Genomic DNA, 22880 nt, shown 5'->3' on the forward strand with positions numbered 1-22880 from the left:
CACATTTAAGACATTTATCTCCTCAGAACTTTCTCTCTTCATGCACTGGGGTAAATTCTCCACCACAGGTTTGTTTAAACTAGAAAGATCAGGGAAAGAGCAGCGAATCACAGGAAACTGATCAGACCCTAGCGTCGGCCGGGGAGTGGAAAAACATGCACAGATTGGAAAAGGCCAGAACATAAAGCAGAGCAAATAGAACACGGGGAGGACACGTGAAAAAACTGCAAAATGTGTGAGTGTTATATGAAAATAAGAAAAGGAAAAGTAGCAGCTTCAATAAACCTTTCAGCCTCGGCAGTGGGTGACGTAAACCAGGAAAGGGGTGAGTTTATGTTAAAATAAAAAAGGTAAGAATGTGTGCGAAGGTAAATCCTGAGACAGTTTTTAGTAGTGTTACGCAGAACATGAATGAGAACTTTAGAAGGAAAACTCAAAAAGGCAAAAGCAAGGACAGAGCGCCTTCCTGCTCTGAAGCCACAGCAGATCTCTTTGAGGCATTTTAGTCCAGAAGTTAGTACAAAGCTCTGGGAGATGAAAAAGAAAAACCTCAGCTTTTACTTAATAAAGAAACCATTTTGCATTCATTCTATTCCCTGTGGCTTGGAACACAATTTAATTTAAGTAGAGATGCAAAATAGCCCGAGTGTCACAGAGAGAGCGGAGATGTAAATCTACACCTCTGAGGATTCTGGTGCTTTGATTAGCTCGGATTGTTCAAACCACAATTTGTGAACTTTTGCCTTCAACACTTTGCAAAAAAAATACTGATGTGAATTAACTACATTATAAATTGAGAAAAAAATTCTTGCTGCAACTCGGTCCAATTAAGTGCTTGAGAAAATTCACTGAAGACCATACGAGAAGGTCAATGCATAAACAATATATTCCCTCAGAGAGAGAGAGAGAGCGACTGCAACTAGTATCAAATAAACACATCGGGAGCCTTATTTTATAGATGAGAAAGCTGACAACTCACCATCTTTGCAGATGGTGCTGACCACGCAGGCTCCTGCCTCCAGATTGTAACCACTGACGCAGCTGCTGCAGTTTCTCTCTCCGGGCCCCGAGCACTCGTAGCAGCTATGGTCACACCTGTCGATGGTTGGGTAGAAGAATTAGATGCTGTTCTGCTGAACTGTGATCACATATCCTCGCTGAAAGTTCTTTGAGGATAAATCTTTCACTGACTGAGCTCCATTGTTTTGGCCTGTTCAGCGTGTGCGCGCTTGTGTGAGCAACAATCAAGAAAGACCTGGAAGTTTTCAAGTTAGGTGAGAGAGTGAATTTTGAACACGTTATCACAACAAAAAGTAGGGAAGAGAAAAAATATCTGAAATAAAACTTTATGCACCAAAGGCCAAAATTTGGCATTTACCGCCCCACTGGTGTGAAAATGGGGTATGGAAATGATCTGGTGTCAGTCTCTGAGGCCGAGGGGAGCCGACAGTGAAGCGAGGATTCGAGCGAGGTAAGGGGTCAAGCGAGCAATAAATAATTCATGGCAGGAGAGAAAAATAGCAGGGAGGCAAGTCTACCACAGGGAGCGATAAGAGCAGCAGCCAAGACGTCTGACTCTGTGGAGGAGTTTGACTGTGGGTGTGATAGGAGGCAAAGTAGTCATCAAACTGTCATCAGACATATAAAAGAAAATGAGTATGTTTGAATGAGTATGTCTGTCTCCTCACCCAGGTTCATGTTAGTGAAGCAGAAGAACTGTTTGGACAACATGTTTATTCAATAATACAGGTTCACACATGCAGTTTCATGCTTCTACAGTCAACTTCAAATGGATAAAATTCACTAGAGTAGGTTTGCTGCTTACATTTCCTCTAATTGTTACAGTCAATACCACCTCTGTTACGTTTTGAACAGAGTTACACAAAAACTACGGGACGGATTTACCACAAAACCTGTTGGAATGATGCGACATGGGTCAGGGAAGGATCCATTCAATATTGGTTTGGATCCAGATCAGAGGGCAGATGCAGGAATTTATTTCCACTTACAAACATTGCAACATTTCTCAAATAATAATGGAGCTTTCTTTAGCTAACAAATTTAGGCATGAGTGCCAATATCTATGAACAGGTGACATTTTGTGAGAATCCAGATAATGATCTTGATTTTGTGAATCAAATTAAGTGTTTTTAGGAGGGTCATCTTTCCTCAGTTACTGTACAGTAACAAATATTCCTTCCACTTTTTTAGAGAATGGATATTCTTTTAGGGAAGACGTTTGCAGAAACCTTCCGTGCACATGGGTTATGTCTCCCATCTCAATAGATGATTAAGTGGCCAATCAGCCTTGACAGAGGTATGTGCTCCCTGAGTGTCCTTCTAGTTATTATTTGAGTCCCGGCTGTAAAAACAGGTATAAATTGTCCGTTTTATTGGAAATGTCAGCGTCTGAATCATCTTCTGAAAACTCTCTCAGAATGTTAAATTATAAAATGGACTACTGGGAAATGCAGAGTTTGTGCACTGCAGACAGGACAAGTTGTGCTAGGAGAAGGTTAAACTGGAGTTTGGAAATTTGCACAATCTCAAGATTTCTTCAATCATCTCTTGGGACTTGAGATGTAAAGGTTTTATCCCTGCGGTGCGGACGTGCTGACTCACTTCTTACAGGACCTCTGCACCTGCCCATTGTCTGAGGTCTGCTCTGACAGGTAGTAGCCGGTGCTGCATGTTGACACACACCGCCAGTCCTCAAGTAAGTAGCCCTCTGCACACTTAGTGCACGCCTCTATACCTGTGCCTGGAAGACAAGAAACATGCACTTCAGAGATGTTGTAAAGGCATTTAAAATCAGATGATACACAAAACATGTTCTTTTATCCTTGTGGCTGCAAAACCGTTCAAGTACAAGCTGTCTGAGAGCAAATGTAACTCTATGTAACCCTAACCCCTAACCCTAACTTTTCTGGAGGGGCTGTATGTGAGAACGCAAATGTCCAAGTCACTTGCTCTGGACATTTTCAGTAACTATTCATATTGTTAATGACGAATCTAACAAGCAACAGATACAAAACTGAAACAAATAAATAAAAATAACTTGCGAAAAGAAGCGTTGAACACGTAGAAAACTCAGACAAAGATTCAAATTCAAAAGCTGTTGATGAAAAAGGGCCAAAGCCATTTTCCATGTGTCATAAACAAAAGCATGATTTCCGCAGTGGATATATACGTCATGTCCTGCCTCCAGCTTGCTCTACCCAGACGACACCCCTCGACTGAATGTTCCGGACAGTTTCCTGTTTTTGTGAACTTGTCTGACCCCCCCCCGATCTCCTGCTGGGCTCTATATGTGAAAGGCAAACTGTGCTTTATCGCTGGCTTTCGACTTCCTACCTGCACAGGTGGCACAGGCCCGATGGCAGGGCTCACAAGTCCGCCTGTGGCCGTTGTAGTAAGTCCCTTGGTCACAGGTCATCTGACACTTGTTTCCTTGAAGACTGGGAGGAGAAAGATAAAAAAAAAGACACATATTCGTTACGTCATAGTAAAACTAGTAAAGTCTTTTAAGCAGCAACATAAAGCAAACACAAGTAAGTTTAAGAGAAAACAGAAGAAAACAACCAGTTAAAGTTTGCCTGTGACACACGGCCAGCTGCTGATGTACAATGTCAAATATTTCGTAAGAATGACAGAACACTGCAGCACCGGTAACACTGTGTGGGTGTGGACGTTAGCAGCTGAACTTCAGCTCACTCTCTGACTCTTGAACAGGAATCTGACATCTTCTAGATTCAAGTGCAATCAGAGGAAATCCTTTGCTCTCTGACAAAGACAGATCTTAGGAGTGCCAGATGTGAGGGGTCAGAGGTCAGTAAGGAAGTAGGTGCCGAGCTTCTAAAGTCACTTGTGTGAAATCCCAGCGAGGACAGGTTGGTGAGCTCGCTGCACTGAACTGAAAAACAGCTGGTCTCTGTTAGCGAACGTTTCCCAGAAACAAACTCGCCTGCTCCTCTCTTCCTCCCTGGCTCCTAACCGACCTTGAATGGTGAAATGAATGGGAGACGGGAGAGTTGTGTGAGAATGTGCGTGTCTCACTGTGGTCTCACATGGAGTACGCAGGAAATTATGGCTTACAAGTGTCTCTGCCTAAACCTCTGGCTACACTGAACGACTGAAGCCAGGTTCAAGACCACAATATGTTTTAAACGCTTCACAAGTGTTTCCTTCACAACCTATTAGAATTCCAGCACTTTGAAACGCCCGATCCTCTGTCAGGTCAAGTGTAGTTGGAGCGGTTTTAAAAAGGGCTGTTATGGAAGTGGCCAGAAAGTGAACTGGAACCTGTCTGCATGGATAACTAAACGGCTTAGATCTGAAGGCTCTTCAAAGTAGCACAACCCAAAATGGGCAACGGCTCCGCTTCTTGTGGGTCTCCGCATGACACGAGTATATGTGGGCTTTAATAAGCGAGGGTCACAGGGTGAAACTCGGTTTACTCAATTGGGTCCCGAGAGTAAAAGAGTTGGGAGGCCCCGGCCCCACTGGTTCATGCTGCAAATCCAAACCACAATGTAACACAAAGTGCTGGTCTACATTAGCAGCACCGCATTCCTGCAACGCTAAAATGTTTTCTTTTATCCACAAACCACAACAATGACAAACATACAAAACCTGAGCTGTGTGTCCTTGTATGACAGTTAGCTGACTGTAATGATAAACCTACTGGAGGAAAGCTGTGATTTATACCAGCGGGTCTGGATGTTAGGAGGATTTTTCCAATCAGGCTACATCCACACTACGTATTCATTTGAAAATAGCATTTTCAAACTAAAACTATCTCTGTCCACACTGGCTTAGTGTCAGTGTTAATCCACATACTAACTACGCCTGAAAACACATAACACGGGACCACTCACGCACACTGGGCATGTGCACGCCAACAGTCAAATGAAAAAAAAAAAACACAAAAAAGCACCCTGAGCAACATAGACCTCCTGCTAACTCTCTCACATCCTCACACCTGGAGAGATTTGCTGCGTGAAGTGGCTGCAAAATGTCTCATTGTTAATTTCACACAGTTACAAAACCACCAGATGCAGCAGCCTCCTTTTCTAACATCAGAGAGGTGCAGGGAGAAGCTGTTTCCGACATTGAACAACCATCCCAAAAGCACTTCCTTCAACACCTGTCGAGTTCAAGCGGTTCAAACGGGGCCACCGAACAACTTTCATTTCAAAATAGCATTGAGGCAAATCCTCCAAACAAATGCTCTTAAGATGGAATGCAGAGTGATTTTAAATGTTTCTGCAGTATTTCCAGCTAAAGCATTACAACTTAAAGCACAGGCATTTCGTAAGATGTATAGTTGCAAGTTATATAGGAACAGTCAACTAAAATCAGCAAAATGTTTCTAACTTATCAGGCACTGTTCAGTGTGACTTCCAGTTTACCTCATCCCAGGTTTACATTCCGTGCAGATATTGGAGCTGTTGCACCTCTTGCAGTTCTCCGGACATCTCCTGCAAATGTTGGAATCTGGAAGACACAGGGTGAGCCGGTCACAAACAGAGGCTAATAAGATCCAGAAGTCTGGTTGCATTCGAGACGAAGAGGGGGAGCAGATGAGTAAGACAATGATGAAGAGGAGGAGAAGCGATTGAGAAAGAGCAGCGAGAAAGGTGGAGGAGGAATAAAAGACGGGAATGAGTGGGAGAACGGGGCTTATGAGGAAAACAGGAGGACAAAAGGCAGGAGGTGGGGAGAGAGATGGGGGGAGAGCGGAAATGTCAAAAGGCTAGAGCTGCAGGGATGAAAAAGAAGATTGTAGTGTTGGAGAGGGAGGATGGAATGTAGATGAATATTTCAAAAGGCAATGACCCGCTTTGACACAACGCAAATGGACACGTCTGAGTTCAGCAGCAATAAGGGTGGACGAAAAGATGCGTGAACATGATTTATTACTCGTGGGAAACTGTCTAAGAGTAGACTCTGACTATTGAGCTAAACCTTCCCAAAATATTGTTAAAACAACCTTGATGGTTTTGTATAGAAAGCTTAATGATCAGAGCTGAGAGGGGAGGAGAGTAATTTGAGGGATTGAGGGTTAAATGTTCAGGAATCTGAAAATCCTTTAGGGTGGATTCAGGACAGGTCACAGACAGACCTCCCAGGCCATATTTCCTACACCAGTCAAGAACTGGAGGCCGGAATTAGGGCTGACAGGGTAAGTTACTCATATATTTGACATGTTCACCCATTTTCCAGGGAATAACTCATGGATGTTTAGGGGGCTGATATTGAAAAGTGTGTGAAACCTGGTGCAGATCCATTTCAATTTAGATCCATTCTCTCAGAAATCTGTGAAAATGTTTTGAAATGGCTTGCTATGTTAGAGAAACAAAAATCCTGGATGCGCCCCCTAATGCGAATCCAAGCCAGAATCTAATGTGTTCTTCTTTGGGTCATGCCCCATCCCTGCACAAACTTTCATGGTGGAGTAGTTTTTGTGAGACCCTGCACACTAACAAACAAACACAGATGAAAACATAGCGGAGCTAATAATCAATAAGGAAACCATGACGGAATACCAAATATAATTTTTTACTTTTTGACACAAAAGTCGGATTTAACACTTAATAATGTTGATGGCAGCACATGACCTACATCCTGCAGCCAACAGGACCCAGTGTATCATCATGTTAGCTTCTCTTAAAAAAGTTTATCTGGACCAGTAACAAACGAGTCCGTGTGTTGATAGCGGCAGGAGTTCAGCGCAGACTGACAAAGACAAAATAGACTCTCGATAGCTCATTTAACGCAACACAAAGCTCAGCAGCGCCAACATTTCAAAGGAAAGAAGTATCCACTACATCTTGGCCTGCTGAAATGTTATGATTGAACTTGGATCAAATCACATCAGATCTGCTGCCAGAAACTCTCCGAGCTGCCAGGACTCACACTGTCTTGGCTGCAAACCAATATATAGACATAATTATAAGATATACATAGTTCCAGTCTCTCATTCCTGCTTCACTTTCATCCAGGCTGGATCTCCAACACAAGACATACATTTAGTCGTGTGTGTGCGTTTCCAACATTGCACTGTGCTCATTATAAAACACATGACTTCCCGTAAACAGAATTCAAAAAAAAATCCTCCTATAGATCTGCTTTATTTCACGTTAATCTGGTGAAGAAAAAAAACATCTCATTACGCCGTGGCCATGGGATACATGAGCATGCATTTTAATGAGGTCCCCCATGTTACCAGGTTAGAGCGGACACACTGCCGGCGTGCGACACACCTCCCTGCTCTTCTAGAGAGTCGGGGTCTCTACCATTTTCTCAACGTACCGCACACTGCTCACAGCAAAATAGAATCAGAATCTGGGTTTATTCCCAAGTAGGTTTACACATACAAGGGATTCGCTGTGGTGTGTTTAGTGCAAGCATAAATATAAAAATGTAAACAGTAGCAAACAATATAAAATATATTATAGACACTAGAAAAAGGATTGTGCAATGAAGTGAAGTGTGTACAGTATGACCGATACTGGCCATGGAATATGATCGTTCACCAGTTCAATGTTCATCAGTCCAATATGTCACAAACATAAACATTTGCAACACTTCCTGTATCTGTTTCATAGTAAAAGCACTCTTGTTTTTCTGTTTACGGAATCGATTAATTTGTTTAAATAAGGCTTTTATTGTTATTGCGGCACCTGAAGATGCACGGCTTCTTACTGTAGAGTCCTGGCAGGCAGTTTACTTGTGTATATAGCTGCACTTTTATTCAAGGAAATACAGTGATTATATCAGAAATCATATCCTCGAGTAGCAGCTCCACAGCAAACACTCTAAAATCCCAGTTTGTTTGAAATGTTGACATTGTCCTATTCATAAATGACCTCCCTCAATCTGAGTAATACACTCTGTAACACCCTCATTTGAGGGAGTTCAGACCTTGACAATATAATCGATGGACAGCAGAGTGACAATGGACTCACTAGGACAAATCAGTGTCCTTGGGTACAATGGGCAATCATGAGGGAGCCTCTGTTTTGGCTGCAGGTGCCGAGATCATTAAAGTCTGGTTTGTTGTTTGTTAAATTATAAGAAAACAGGTGCAAAGGAGAAAATTGCTATTGAAGTCAGAATAAGCTAATAAAACCCCCAAAGATGGTGTCAAGGAATGAGGAAAGAAAACAAACGGAATGGAAAGTAATTCCTGACTGCATGCTGCGCAATCATGTGCACTCATTTAGATAAGAGCTCGTGCATTGTATAGAGCCAGTGCAGCCGGCAGTGAAAACGTACCGTGGTCGAGGTAGAAGCCGTCACCGCAGTTGGCCACACATGCGTTGGATCCCTCGTTGAGGTGGAAGCCGCTCCTGCATGTGGTACACTGGTCACTACGGCTCCCGACGCAGGTCTCGCACAACGAGGAGCACTTCTTGCAGCGCTTCCTATCGTCACGGAAAAAGCCGCTGGGGCACTCAGACACACACATCCTGGAGGAAAAGAGAGAAACGAGTGTCACAAATGTGAAACACAAGACAGGGAAGATTTGTACTTTTTATAGATTTGTTCAGGTGGTAGATTACTCCGACTTCAGTCTACTCCAGCCACATTATAATAAAGACTAAATCGGCCTCTTTGTTCCACAGTTAACAACCTCGATCACACAGCTTGAATGAGCTTATGTTAAGAGGCTCAAAATGTAAAACATATGCCAGAGACCAAAACACATGTCTCTTGTGTGAGAGCATTGTGAGGTGACTCCGCTGTGTGTTATTATTAACAACAGCTCAAGTAAAATTGTTGAATTAAAGATGATATATTTTTTATAATAAGCTATTGAAAATGTAAATGTATTTTCCCCTGTATCAATGCACATAATTGGGAAGAGCTACAGACATGTAGGGGAGAGTGTGTGTGCATGCCTGTGTGTGTATGCGTGCTATATGGTGAACAGGTGTAACATCTGTTGGATAAATCCACAGGCCTCCGTCACCCCACGTTTCACCCTAAGGCTCCTTTTCTAAGGTGAAAGGATCTCCAAAATCCTCAAGAGCACAAAACACACACATACAGGCACACTCAAACACACACACGCACCTTAAGCCGTATTCACACACTGCAGAGTTTTATGCCAAGAAACACATATGGCGCGTTTGAAACACATAATCCACATGTGCAGTACACACTGTGTTTGTCATCCAGTTTCCACGCGGCTCTCTGCTACACTGAAATGATTGAACTATGATTATTTCAACAACACAATGTAACGCCTACACCGGGGACAACGCTACATGTGAGAAGAGAAATTCCCTGACCATGCTGTCAGGGCAAACAGATGATTGAGACCTTGAAATTGTGGTAAAAGCTATTTAAAGCTGAATTACATTTTTTTACAATGCAACTCTGCAAGCTGCGATACTCATTTGTATTTTGCGCCATAATTTCCATAAACTCTGATTACATTTCAGTCGACAAATGAATTACTTAAATCTGAGGATGTGGCGACATTTGCTTCACAAGGATTGTAAAAAGACTTATTTAGTTGGAGGTGAAAAAGTGAGTACACCCAAAACGTCAGTTACATTCCCTGCGCATAAAGCAGATTCAAAATGCAGCTACTTTACAAATGCGTTAAATAGACTGATACACACCCTTCCACGGTTACTGCGTGCTACTCAAAGGGCTTTCACAGTTTCACAATGACTTGTCCTTGCTGCTTCTTGAAAAAAGTTATTTTTTCTTTATTCTCTTTAAATTATAAACATTCTCGTAATATGACAACTTTTTTGTCTTAATATTACGACTTCATTGTCAAAATATCAGATATTTTTTTCTTCATCATGGTCATCGTAGTTTTTAGAACAAATGTTGCTGGTTAAATTGGAACATTTTTAAGACAAGAAAATGCAAGGTATATTTTATCAAAATGTGGACAAATTAAATAATTCTTCCCATCAAACTTTATTTTATTCATGAAAATAAGTTCCTTAACATTCATCTCATCACCTGAGTGTTCCTAAAATTCTGGCTGCTGTCCTCACAGACAAACACACTCACACCTTCCAGAGTCTTTCTCACCTCTTGAGTCTAGACCATCAAACACATATGTGGGGATGTAATTATCTGAACATTAAACACCCCCACTGCCCCTCCTCTTCCCCTCCACCACTCCCCACAATCCTCACTCATCAATTGCTCCCTGCGGTGGCAGAAAAGGGCAGCGCACCTCTGAAGTGGGCTAATGATAAGGCAGCACCTAAGCTTGCACATTCACATGCACCTGCACTGGTTTGCCTTTTATTAGTGCAGAGACCCGCTGACACAAAGGCAATTACAGCAGACTTTGATCCTAATGGGCTCCGACAGGCGCACACCCACAAACACGCACACACACACACACACACACGTATAGACACATCATTAACAGGGGGGAAGGGACAGACTAAACATATTACAAGCCACAGGAAACGACGTCTCTGTTATCAGACTGAAAAGGTGAGATTAATCAGGCCACCGCCTGCACGGCTTCTTTTCCTTATTCACATTACAAGCTTATCAAATAACAGGAACGAGCTGCAACCTTTGACCTTACATGGTGGAAAATGTGTCGCGGTCTGCAGGAAACAGAGCGATCCTGATGAGACGGCAGTTTTACGGGGATTTAAAATGCAAGTCTGCTGAGTTGATCCATATAAGAACCTCAGTCAAACACCCTCCTTTTATTTTTCAGTGTTTCTTTCACACGGTTCAAAAGTCTTGCTGGGATCCTGATTAATAAATCCATTCATGTAAAGTGGGCGTTTGCACTAATGTTTCTTTGAAGCACAATCAAAACTTTCGCCTTCAGCTGATTAAATCCACTTCACAGGTTGAGACCAATCAGCTCGTATTGATCCCTCTCTTCGTTCTTTAAACCATCACACGTGGTTTAAAAAAAACAGACCAGATGTACCTTCTTCAATCTGTAGATTTGTATCTCAAACACAACTTTTAGATTGAGAGAAACCATATAATAAATCATATGTACTATAAGGAAAGTCAGTTTATTTTCAACCTATTTAATTTTCATTATATCGCCTAAGATCTGGTTATCCTTACACTTCAACTGCTATAAAATAAAAAGGGATTTATTCCCTCACAAAGCTTCTCACGAACACCAATTACTTTATTTCTTGCTTCTTTTTTGTTACTGGTCCAGAATAAAAACACAAAGCAAAACATAGAAATAACAATATAGATGTATTTAGAAGTTCATGTTATGGCCACAACACAGGCACAATGTTGCCTTTTTCCATCTGGGATTTTGAATAAAAATATTTCCAGAACAAAGATAATGATACAAGATCAATATCAATATTGATTTTAATTGATTAAGCAGTCTGACCTGGTGTTGTTCTTGAACTTGAGGAAGTAGTGGAGGCAGTTAATGCAGTGATGGGGTCCAGGACCCTCACAGCCGTTCTCATTGCACTCAGAGTCACAGGGGCCTGAAGACACAAAAAGAATTTGAACAGCTTAAAACTGAAAACTTTACCAATTTTAAGACTGAATGGAAACAATACGTTTCATGACAGTGCTCTTAAATAAATGTTACAGCACAATAATTAGCCATAATCACAGGGCAGTAAAAAACCATATGCCGAGAAAACTTATGCTATTTTACGACAAAGGAGAACATGGCTGCTGCGGCGGACATGTCTGAGTACGGCTCTGTATTTATCACTTACCATTGTACTCCTCTGTGAACTCCTCATCGGTGGGCGTCAGCATGTCTGTGGAGCGAGGCTTATCGTTGCGCAGAGATGAGTATGGGTGCACAGAGGTGCCGTACAGCACCAGCGACCACTCCTTCAGCTTGCCTGAGGAGACGGAAGAAGGAAGAATTTGATTTGTACAGTTGATATGTAGCGCTCCCCTTTTCATCAAGTCAGGTCTGTGTTTTCAGGTAATATCTGTAGATCACATTACATGAAAAACCATTAGAACTAGGCACGAGTTACCTGGGATCGACCTTTTTAGAAACTGCTGCTCTCCATTAGAGACTTTATTATGTTGTTTAATTAGTGCGTCATTCTCGGCAGATAAGTTCATTGTGTGTGTGTGTGTATTTATATGTGTGTATTTAACATTAAATAAGGGTGTGGGTAAACTCATGATTTTTTTTCATTAAATAAATAATGATGTTGTCGTACCAGGCACTTTCTGGCTGCGGAGTTGAGAAGGGGAGTCATAGATCTCTAGGACCCAGTCGCCTGCTGCCTTCTCTCCCCAGCAGTGGGTGGTCATAAACTCCCAGTTCTTAAAACCCTCCATGGAGTGATCAAACAACCTGCATATCAGGAATACACACACACACGTAAACAAACACACACACACGTAAACACACACACACAGTATTATCCCACAATGATATCAGATGAGGAAACGGCTCAAGTGTCGCAATTGCCAGAACAAACCGTTTCAACCACTCAACCAAGAAAATCACAGCCTCTAATGAGCTGGGGACAAACACTGAAGAGGACTGTGGTTTATCTGGAGTCAACCGGGCCTGTGCACATACAGTGCTTACACCGCTTTCAGTTTCCAATCCCCTGGAGGAGGATGTATTTTGAGGAGTTTTAGCAAATCAAAATTATTGTTTAGAAAGCATAGACTAGTGAATCCACATAATGATGCTTCATTTATTTAAATGTGATACAGAAAGCTTTCATTTATCTAATTATTCAACCCTTTTATTCATCACATCTTCTTCGATGTCACTGCAGAGAAACTGAGTTCTGAGCTACTTAAACTGACAATATAAGAACAAATACAAAATCCAGACAAACACAAATCGGTTTTATTGTCTGGTGATGTGATATGACGATTACCTGTTGGCGAGCAGCTGAGACTTGGTCCCTGAGGGTGAGGTCAGGTTGATGGACAGGTCTCCACGGCGAGGGTGTGTGATTGTAATACGCACGACCACATGCTCCAGGTAGATCACGTGGTGGTTGGGGTTGTCGGTGCATCCTGTCGCCTTGTACACAGACCGAACCACGTGCTCTGGTCGGATGGTTCTGCAGGACAGGATGGAAACCAACGAAGAAGGTAGACATTAGTAGAAAATACAAGAATGCTACTAGAATCAGCGGCTGAATATTCCTTTACTGTGTTTGCCCTTTTTCGGGGCATGAGGCTGGGGGGGACTGTGGTGGTCTCACTACATCCAGACATTCTGTCCTGTCAGCTCCTGCCAAACACGCAGTTACTGAATAACATAACACTCAATAACATGTTTCACTACACCCAGGCACCCCTCAAAGCAATCACACGCATTTCTTTTTTGATCTAACCTAATCCAAAAACAAAAGAGCACGCACAAAAGCCCATGTCAAGGTTTTTCCATTTGTTAAACCTCAACCAGTCAAAGAAACCAAGAAGCATGAGGACGATAAGAAAGACAAAGAGCATGATTTATTCAGTCTGCTATGCAGAGCTCAGCAGTAGAACGATCGCCCAACAGCCAACGCAAACATCCAACCAGCCCTTGAATAACATCTGCACTATGATCTAATATAACAACGATACAATACCCCAAAAAAAGTCTAAACGTGGACAGGTCCGGTGCAGGGGACAATGAATACCATCTTGCCAGAGTGAGGCTTTAGAGAGTCGTACGTTACTGCTGCACGGCCGCTGAGCCAACTCCACACATTATTCACTGCAGCACTGGATTACACTCAGAGGTTATTCACTGGAGACTAGAGCAGAGCTGCTGAATTATACTTGCTGGCAATATTACCCATTAATGGATCACTATTATTCATTCTATTTCTTTCTTTGGTAGAGACTTGAAAGATAATTATCACCAGTGGCTGTTTGATCCTCTATAGGAAACTGTTATTAGATTCCCCGTTGTCAGGGATACAATCAAAGTATGATGACATGTTTAGGGACTAAGTGATAAAATGCCAAGATAATTACCAACTGGTAAAAACCATTTTTGTGCATCAACTTTCTTTTTCTTAGAAATTATTCCTCACACTTTGGTCAAGGATTGAGACCAAGAGTAAAGGTGAGGGGTGGACCTATGAGGACATGACCTATTAATTCCACTGTAGAGACCACATGTTTTTGTTTACACATCGACACCAGGTCAGACCTTATTACCAAACGCTTGCTTGACATCTTTTTCGTTTTTTTACAGAAGCCTGGCAGGAGAAACTCGAGAGCTTCTTACTCGGACATTTGCGTTCTCTCAAGCAGACCCTCCGAAGAAGATTACCTGGAGTTCAGTACCGGTCTGAAAGCAGTTTAAGTTTAGAAAATCATAAACAGCAGCTTTAAACATAAAGCTGATTCCTTCTAGCATGAATGCATCCATCTGAAATGATGGTTAAGCGATTGCCTCGATAGTGAGACCATTCCATGAATTATTAATTCCTGCTAAAAATACATTTTGTTTGTGAAAAACCCCAAACCCAAAATTAGCCATCGAGAAAAAAGCAATTTCCATTGGGAAATGTTGATTAAATTAGCAACACTAGTGCATCAAATTCACCTGTCAATCATCAATCAGATCAGTGAGTCAGTGTGTGAGGAGAGAAAGTGATTCATTGTTGGAAGCAGTGGGTTATGAATTGTTTCTCCATAACGCCGGCAGATAAACAATCCAAGCCACTTTCTCCATTTCTGATTATTATATAATAGAAGGTCGACCAGCCAGTTCTCGAGTGAAAAAACAGTCCATATAAACAATTTACATTAAAACCATTGAAAAAGAAAAAAAATACACACAAGAAAATGACACGCGCTCAAGCAGACCTGATGGAATGAATAACAGATTTTTCCTGGAGGTGGTCGAGGACTGTTTGGAGAGCGGACAGCAGTGACGGCTGGGGGAGTCTGGGGCTGATATCACAGCTCTGGCTTCTCTATGACACAACACAGATAACTGCACCGTACGCATGGGACGGAGCAGCGCAGATGCACAGCTGATTACCAGCAGTCTGATTACACACACACACACACACACACACACACACACACACACACACACACACACACACACACACACACACACACACACACACACACACACACACACACACACACACACACACACACACACACACACACACACTTTTTTTTTTTTCCGGTGCGTGCCCCAAGTGGAGTGAGGCGAGCGATTGCAGACAGACATTACCAAACGCAGGCCGAGGGGCCAGCCAGAGGGTGTGGAAACACTGCAGCGAGGTGACGGCTGCACTCGTGTAACGGGTTACAGTGGAGGTGGACAGCACAGGGAAATCGACGCACAATGACCTGATTCCAAAACACTTTCGTACAATCTATCTTACGATCATAAGCACGATTATACATAAATTAATGCTGGACTAAGTGGTCCATTTAGGGAGAAGATTCCGCTTTCTTACAAGCAATTTTAAAAAGTGTTACACATAAAACTTTTGACTTTTTCGCTGTTGTCACAAAAATAAAACAAAACAAAAAGCCCTCGGTCTTCCCTCTCTGTAAATATTTTTCAAGCTATTCCATGGCCATTCCTTATATCACTTCCTTAGTCTAATAAACACAGTGGAGGCTGAAATGACAAGGTTGTTTTTAAAAATGTCTTTCACGCAACAACTTTGTGAATCTCTCTGTAATCCAGCACACATTACAGTTGGAGTACGGAGCCTGACTGCCTCTGATACAAGCCGGACTTTACATAAGCCTCGTGCAGGCTGACTAGAGGGTTGGAGCAGAACAGACTGAATAACGCTGATAAATGCTGCAGTCACTGGACACCGAGCCTTCGACTGAAAGCAAACCAGTTCAGGGCCCGAGTTCAACCAACCAGCCTAACACAGAACAGTGCTCCAGCTTCCAGCTGCATCCAGAATAACAAGTTGTGAAGCCCTGGCTCTCTCGCTCTCGCTCGATGTGTGTGTGTGTGTGTGTGTGTGTGTGTGTGTGCATAGTAAAGGTCTTATGTGAGAACCACCCTGCCAGAACTAATGCTTGGCCCCTATCAAGGTACAGCTTGCACAACTGCATTCTCAAACACACGCCGGTGCATAAGACACCAGGGAGAGAAAAAATGAGAAAGAAAGACAGTACAACAGAGAGAGAGAGACAGACAGACAGACAGAGAGAGAGAGAGAGAAAGAGAGAGTGAGGAGCAGACTGAGACAGAAAGGGGGGGGGGGGGCGGTAGTGGTTGTAAGAGAGATCTACTAAAACCAACATATTTCATCTGTTTCTTCTCTTGCATTTTACTTAACACTGTGTTGACACGAGACAGTTTCACATTCCATCGTGTTTAAGCAGAGTCTACTACACAATATGCTTGTTCAACCACAGTCCCGTTGGGAGTCCCAAAGGAAATCTTCATGTCCCGGCAGAAAATTGTATTCTTGACATACAGAGTGTTTTCAAAGTGCAGAAATAGTTTGTTAAAAGGTCTTGTCCCCGTGAACAAAGTGAGGACAGTGATGAAATAGTTTGGTGTTGAAGAACTTGACCAGCCTGCACAGATGCCTGATCCCATTCCTATCAAACATCTTTAGGATGAACTGCAAGGCCGGCCCTGTGTCACATCTCATCACACACCCTCAGTGGCTGACCTCACTGGAGCCCATGTTGCTCTTGATGTGGGCAAACTGCTGCAGCCTTGTTCTCAAATGTTATCAGAGTGGAGACTGGAGGCCGTTGCAGCAGAAACTAGAATGTCACTCAGTAGAGCACATACCTCCGCCAAGGCCCAACTGTCCCCTAATTTAACCACATTTAAATTCACTAGATTTACCCAATTGCATCAGCCCCCTGAACCCGCTTGATTCTTTTCATCAAGCTCCATGACTTATTCCCTTAGAATCAACAAAATAATTTGGAAAAACACACTTTCTCGCAATGTTAAAGAAAGCAACAAAATAATTCCTAGATCTGCCCCCAAATCCACATTTAATGGGTTCTTCCTTGGGTCACCCCCCACCCCTCCACAAACTTCCATGGAAATCAGTGATATTTTTTGCATATACTGCTCGATAACAATGAAACACAGATGAAAACATAACCTGGCAATTAAAGCGAGCACATATGGGAGCTGTGTCCACATACTTGGTGAATGTGAGAAATGTCACCGCGTGTGTGCACGTGCACGTGCACGTGCGTGTGCGTGTGCGTGTGTTCTACCTGATCTGTCGGTCTGCGCTCTCCACACACACGTGCTGAGAGGGGACCTGCCTCCATCGCTCTGCCTCCTTCACCATGGCCTCAGCGTCCATCAGACCAAAGCCGTACAAATGGCTGACTGTAGGAAACAGAGTGAAGTTGCAGCTGATCACAAGAGCCCAGAAATGATTCTATAGTGTCTGTGTAACATTAAAGGCTTTATTAAAAAATTTAACCAAGATAAAATGTTAAGAAAACAGATTAAGAATCAGGTACAAGAGCTTTGAACAAGTCTGTAATGAATCTACTATCATACCGATTTTGGTTCCTTTAGGTTATTTGGAAGTCTAAATGCGTCCAGGAAATTGTGTTTTGTAAGGTAGTTGTGTAAAGATGTAAATTTAAGGTTACGGTACAGTTCATCTAATATGAATTCCTTCCATACTTCACACAGCCCCCCCTCAGTCCTGTTTCCCTTTAGTTCCTCTTTGAAAAAACAGTCACTTGGATAATGTCCAGGCACACTGGGCCTGCAGCCTGGCTGACCCTTAGTTCTCACTCTCTCCTTCTACCACACACACACACACACACACACACACACACACACACACACACACACACACACACACACACACACACACACACACACACACACACACACACACACACACACACACACACACACACACACACACACACACACACACACACACAACATTACAAACCAGCAACCAACACATGGACCCTGACAGATGGCAGCTGGCGGCACGGTAGTTTAGCGAGAGTGATAAAGTTTTGGAAACCGCTCGGCTCCCTTCTTCAGACTGGAGACAACAAATCCAGGAATCATAGTAATGCATACGGATTTCTCTGTGACTGTTTTGTAGTTTTCATTTAAACACACTACATCCCACCATGAATAAATGCAACTGATGATGAAGTGATGTGTGTTGATGCCCAGAACCCACAGCAACATCTACGAGTTGGCACCACATTCAAATTAGTAAGTTGTGAAAACACAGAGTTTCAACATCTCTTTTATTCATTGTTGTGACAGTTTGTGTTTCCTTCACCTAAAAAACACCATCAGAACAAATATATTTTGGGTGGTTTTATTATAAAGTCTTACGTTTTTACACCTTTGTTTAATGAATTGTTTTTCTAGTGGAATAAAAAGATGTGATTCACCGCTTAATATCTGTACAAGGTCTAAAGACATTGACATATCTTAAAAATGACTTGACAAATTTACATGAGGGAAATTTATTCAGATTAAGTTAAATCAAGTTGCTGGAAAATAGTGATAAAAAAACACTTTATATTGATTAGCAGTAGTCTTAACTGCAGTAAAAACAAGAAAGGATGGCAGTTAAATCTCAGCCTCTTCGTGCATTGAACTTTAAACAGATTAAAATATATTGTCATTGTGTAGATTTACTGATTAGATATTGAACAGTGGTAAAAAGCCTAAGATATGTTAAACTGGTGTCTCTTTACAATCTCAAAAATATTTCTGGTTTTACAGCCTCAACAGCATTATAGCCACAGCAACAAATACATGTTTGCATGCATGTTCCAGGCATTACTCTATTCTGTCATATTATGGGGACTGGTCTTCCTTATGAGGACAAAAATCAAGACCACGCAATAAAAATCGTTAATTTAAAGGTGAACACATGTTTGCAGTTTAAACTAAAGTAAGGTTGGGTTCAAAGATAGGTTTGTAATAACTATTGTTTCGAGGTTAGAGTGAATTTCCAGGAAAGAAGTGTAATGTAATGTCCTCAAGGAAAGACAACTGAGTGCGTGCGTGCGTACCATTGTAACCAGCGGCGTTGGTCTTCCAGTCAGGGGCGCTGAGATGTCCGGCTCTAGAGGTCTTCACGATGATGTGCTGCACATCTCTCCATGACAGAAGAGGACTAGAAGATGAAACACATGATACATGAATTGAAATATGTCATTTATTTAACATGTGCTTAAAGCAACATATGCAAAGATTTCAAATAAACATCCACTCACACAGATTCAGTCTAAAGTCTGGGATCACTTTCCCTTTCAAGTGAACAACGAGGTCGGGTAGCACGAGAATAATGATGAGGAAAAAATGCTTTGAATGATTTATTGTGTTGTGGAAGAACACGCAGAACCGGAGGAGAACAAAGAAAATAAAAGGAGGGGAATGGACATTAAGACATGTCTTGGTTACTCGTGTAATTATTGGGTAGAGGGAGAATAGGTGGATAGATGAAAAGGTTCAGATAAAAAGGGGAAGGGGGCTAAAAACAAAGCACACAGATCAAGATGCAGGATGAAATGTAAAACAGGGTAAAGACAACACAGCGATATACAGTAGGTGGAAGATTACTGAGAGAAAATTACAGAGAGGCAGAGGTGGAGAGCGTAGATGCCCGTTCATCTGTTTGTTTCTCTGATCTCACGTGAGATCCATTACGAGATGGCAGCCATGTGTCTCCACTGCTTTGATGTCCAAACACTACATTAAAGGGGAAAAACCAGGAAGAAGTGGGTCACCAAGTTTCCTGGGATTCCCTTCCATCTCATATGTCGGCCAGATGCTCCGCTCCCTCCCCTCGTGTCCCTCCCTCGTGTCCCTCCCTCGCCATCTGAGACCTCCAGAATCTGCACCACTCCGAATCAGTTAACCTAGAACTAACATTTTAGGTTTGCAGCCCAACACTCTGATTTAAAAATTTAAGCTGATCCACAAAGATAAGGGAGAAGTCGAGCATCAAGAAACAAGATCTGATTGGAACGCTCTGCTGAGCTGCTTCTATGAGAGCAGGTTCTTTCACAGCGTCCTCTTAAAACCAAAACACGCATGAGAGGACGTTTAAAATCCACAACATCTGGGAGAAATCTCAGAATCACACATTTATCCACTGACTTTTACAGATGACAGTTAAAAGCTCAAACATGCACTTTATTCTGTGAAGCCGTTTTCAGGCGTGAACTTGAAACCAGAGTTCGCATTTCACGTATAAAGAACAGAGCAGGAGATTGTCCGGGTCAGACATGCTCACAGCAAGTGGAAGATATCCGGAACATTTAGGCGAGAGGTGATGATTCCACAGCAGAATGCTCTGTGTTTTTGTTTGTAGCACATTAACACCGGCTCCAACTCTTATCGGCAAAAGCTCTTGAATCTCTCTGTCTTTTCAAGTTCACATCTTCGTCATGCGTCTTCTACATATTTGTATTATTATAGCTTTGTGTTTGTTGAGTGTTAGAAACTTCCTCAGCAAGGCCACTCACTTGCTGTGAATTTGCTAGAAATGTTCCTGCTGTTCTCACACGAGTGGACATTCGAGGACATTTACGTTCTCACATACAGCCCCTCCGGAAAATGTCAATACTCTAGTGCGCGTCTGAAAGCAGCTTTAATGTTCTGACAACTTAATATGTACTGTGGAGTAGTACACTTACATGTGTGATATGAGTGTTAAGGGCAGGAGTTTGTCTTTTCTCCTATTTTTATCTTGTCTGTTGTACATTTTTCTATCAAATATGTGTTTTACTTGTACGTAAGAAAAAAACATTTATTCAATACAAACTGTGATTTGACATAAAAAAAAACCTCCACTCATTAAATCCAATTGAAGAAAATACCCTGAAAATAAAATAAGTAAAAAGCCATTTAAAGGATGGTAGCAGAGATAAGAGCTATGAAAAGTCCGAATAAATAATGTTTAGATCAATATTAATGGGCTTAGCTGTCACTGTGTAATTATGGTCCCATAAATGTTTTATGGTCATTAATTAAAAGTGGCTTTGGCATCACTATCTAGGCCATGACAGCCTACCCATAAACAAGCCAATACTAATTAATGGAGTAGCTAACATACCGAGGAAAACCAGCAGCAGATCAGGATGTCTAATGTTGGCTTTTCACTGCTCCTCTTCAGTGTAATTATGGATGAAAACACACAAAGATAAACCTCAAGGGGAGAAAGCAAATATCGCCTCAGCCTCACCTTGGTTCGAGACTTTAATCTGCATTTTCCATTCTACAATCTGCCACCTAGGCATGAATTTTAACTCAGATGAATGGAGGAGAAGAAAAAAAAAAAATCTCCTCTCCCATCTGTCCCCGCTTTGATCGCTTAAAACCTCCCAGTAGATGAGGTTCGTATGGTGGGTTATCCTCGCTCATCTCGAGCTTATCCCTCCAAATTTCCTCACTGATGCCTCCCGTCTCCGTGTTCCCTCGCTTTTTTATTTCTTTGCCTCCAAGGACACAAGCAAAAGGGGAAAGAAATAAAAGTTTGCGAAGCCCTTACTATGCTGCTCCTTGCCGTGTTAGGACTCTAGCCCATGAAGAAATAAATCACATGCTCACTTGAACATCTTAAAGTTGGCAAAATCAACAGAGAACAGAGCGCGGGGCCGTTTTCTGGCACCAAAAAAAATGACCTTACAACAGAGAGTTCTGTGAAGTCTGGCGTAATGGCTTCTTGACATGTTTATCACAGAAAGTTTGCTCGCTTTCATTCACCAGATAAGAGCAGATATGATCGGCGCTGCAGTTTGTCTAAACTGCTCCCCTCTCCCTCTTTGATGCTGTCCTCTCTTCATCTGCGTGTGCATGCATGCTTGCACGCTGATCCATGTGAGAAACTGAATGAATGGATAGAAAGAAACTGAGCATTTTTCTGGGAGAAGGGAGGAAAAGACCATTGTGACAGTGGTGGAGGCACAGCATGCAGGACAGTGAGTGAGAGGAGAGCGGGCAGGCGAGGGGCGGTGTGTGATAATCTTGTTGAGGAAACAGGCTTATTTGCCCGGCACAGCCTGGAAACCGAGAATATTTTCTACTTCGAGGATTTGAATTGGATTATCCAGGTTAAATGAAGTGACCTGGTCTAACTGAGCTGCTCGACATGTGATGATGGGGTAAAGCCCAGTTCTCTGCACCAGCACGGCACCGAGTCCAATTCATGAATTTATCACAAATTAATCACCTCAACAGGTTTCAAAGAGGAGTGGGGAGTCATCTGCTGAGCCGGACACAAAAACAGCAGAAGGGCCAGAAATGTTAGAAACCAACTGAAAAAAAATTCTCTGTCTATCTTTTCTCTTCCTACTTTCTGTCTCCTCTAGGAGAAATATTTGGCATGAAAACACCTGGCCCAGAAAAGTCTGTGCTTGTTGTAGACATTAGCTTTAAATCAAACACATCCATAGACCTGAACTTATTCTTCTACAGAAGATATTGTGAAACTGAGATCTAAATATTTTATTCTTTTTGCTTTAAAGCAACAAAGAATATATCATATCCCAGCGCATTGGCCACGATGGCAAATAAAAAACGGATTTTTCACAGTTTCTGAAGAGACATATGCTCTGAAACACAGTTATTATTAATATTATTAACTATGAAGAGTAAACAGGATCTTGTCTCTTGACATGATTGTGTCATTTGTGCCAAAGTAATCATGATCACTGCAGCTACATGTGGTGCGTTTTCTCTTCTCAATGGAGAGTTTAATCCTGTTTAGGTTCAAGCACAGTTCACCACTGAAGGAGGCTGATGACAATCCATCGTATCTGAAAATCTCAGGTGGAAAACACTTATTGTTTAGCAAAAGAAGGACTCAGTCTAGTGATTATCTTATTTCAAATCCACTGAAAACCCCTCTCAGACAGGTCTTGGTGCTGGAAGTCAAAACAGTCCACTGTTGATATCGTACTGGTGTGAAGAGATATAGATTTGAATAAGC

At 42.1% G+C, this 22880-nt stretch overlaps 1 protein-coding gene across 3 annotated transcripts in view; it reads right to left on the bottom strand.

The window, feature by feature from the left end:
• Positions 1–22880, bottom strand: part of pcsk5b (proprotein convertase subtilisin/kexin type 5b) — a 78158-nt gene that overhangs the window by 25560 nt on the left and 29718 nt on the right. For all 3 annotated transcript variants that reach the window (XM_034596735.1, XM_034596734.1, XM_034596733.1), the window contains exons 10-20: positions 18958–19061; positions 17161–17278; positions 12855–13043; positions 12177–12313; positions 11712–11843; positions 11369–11471; positions 8281–8474; positions 5412–5496; positions 3355–3458; positions 2623–2761; positions 980–1095 (exon numbers count right to left, since the gene is read on the bottom strand). In XM_034596735.1, coding sequence (XP_034452626.1) covers positions 980–1095; positions 2623–2761; positions 3355–3458; positions 5412–5496; positions 8281–8474; positions 11369–11471; positions 11712–11843; positions 12177–12313; positions 12855–13043; positions 17161–17278; positions 18958–19061 — 1421 coding nt within the window. The remainder of the gene's footprint in view (positions 1–979; positions 1096–2622; positions 2762–3354; positions 3459–5411; positions 5497–8280; positions 8475–11368; positions 11472–11711; positions 11844–12176; positions 12314–12854; positions 13044–17160; positions 17279–18957; positions 19062–22880) is intronic.

Source organism: Hippoglossus hippoglossus, chromosome 9 (genome assembly GCF_009819705.1).
Source record: "Hippoglossus hippoglossus isolate fHipHip1 chromosome 9, fHipHip1.pri, whole genome shotgun sequence".
Lineage (NCBI taxonomy): Eukaryota > Metazoa > Chordata > Actinopteri > Pleuronectiformes > Pleuronectidae > Hippoglossus > Hippoglossus hippoglossus.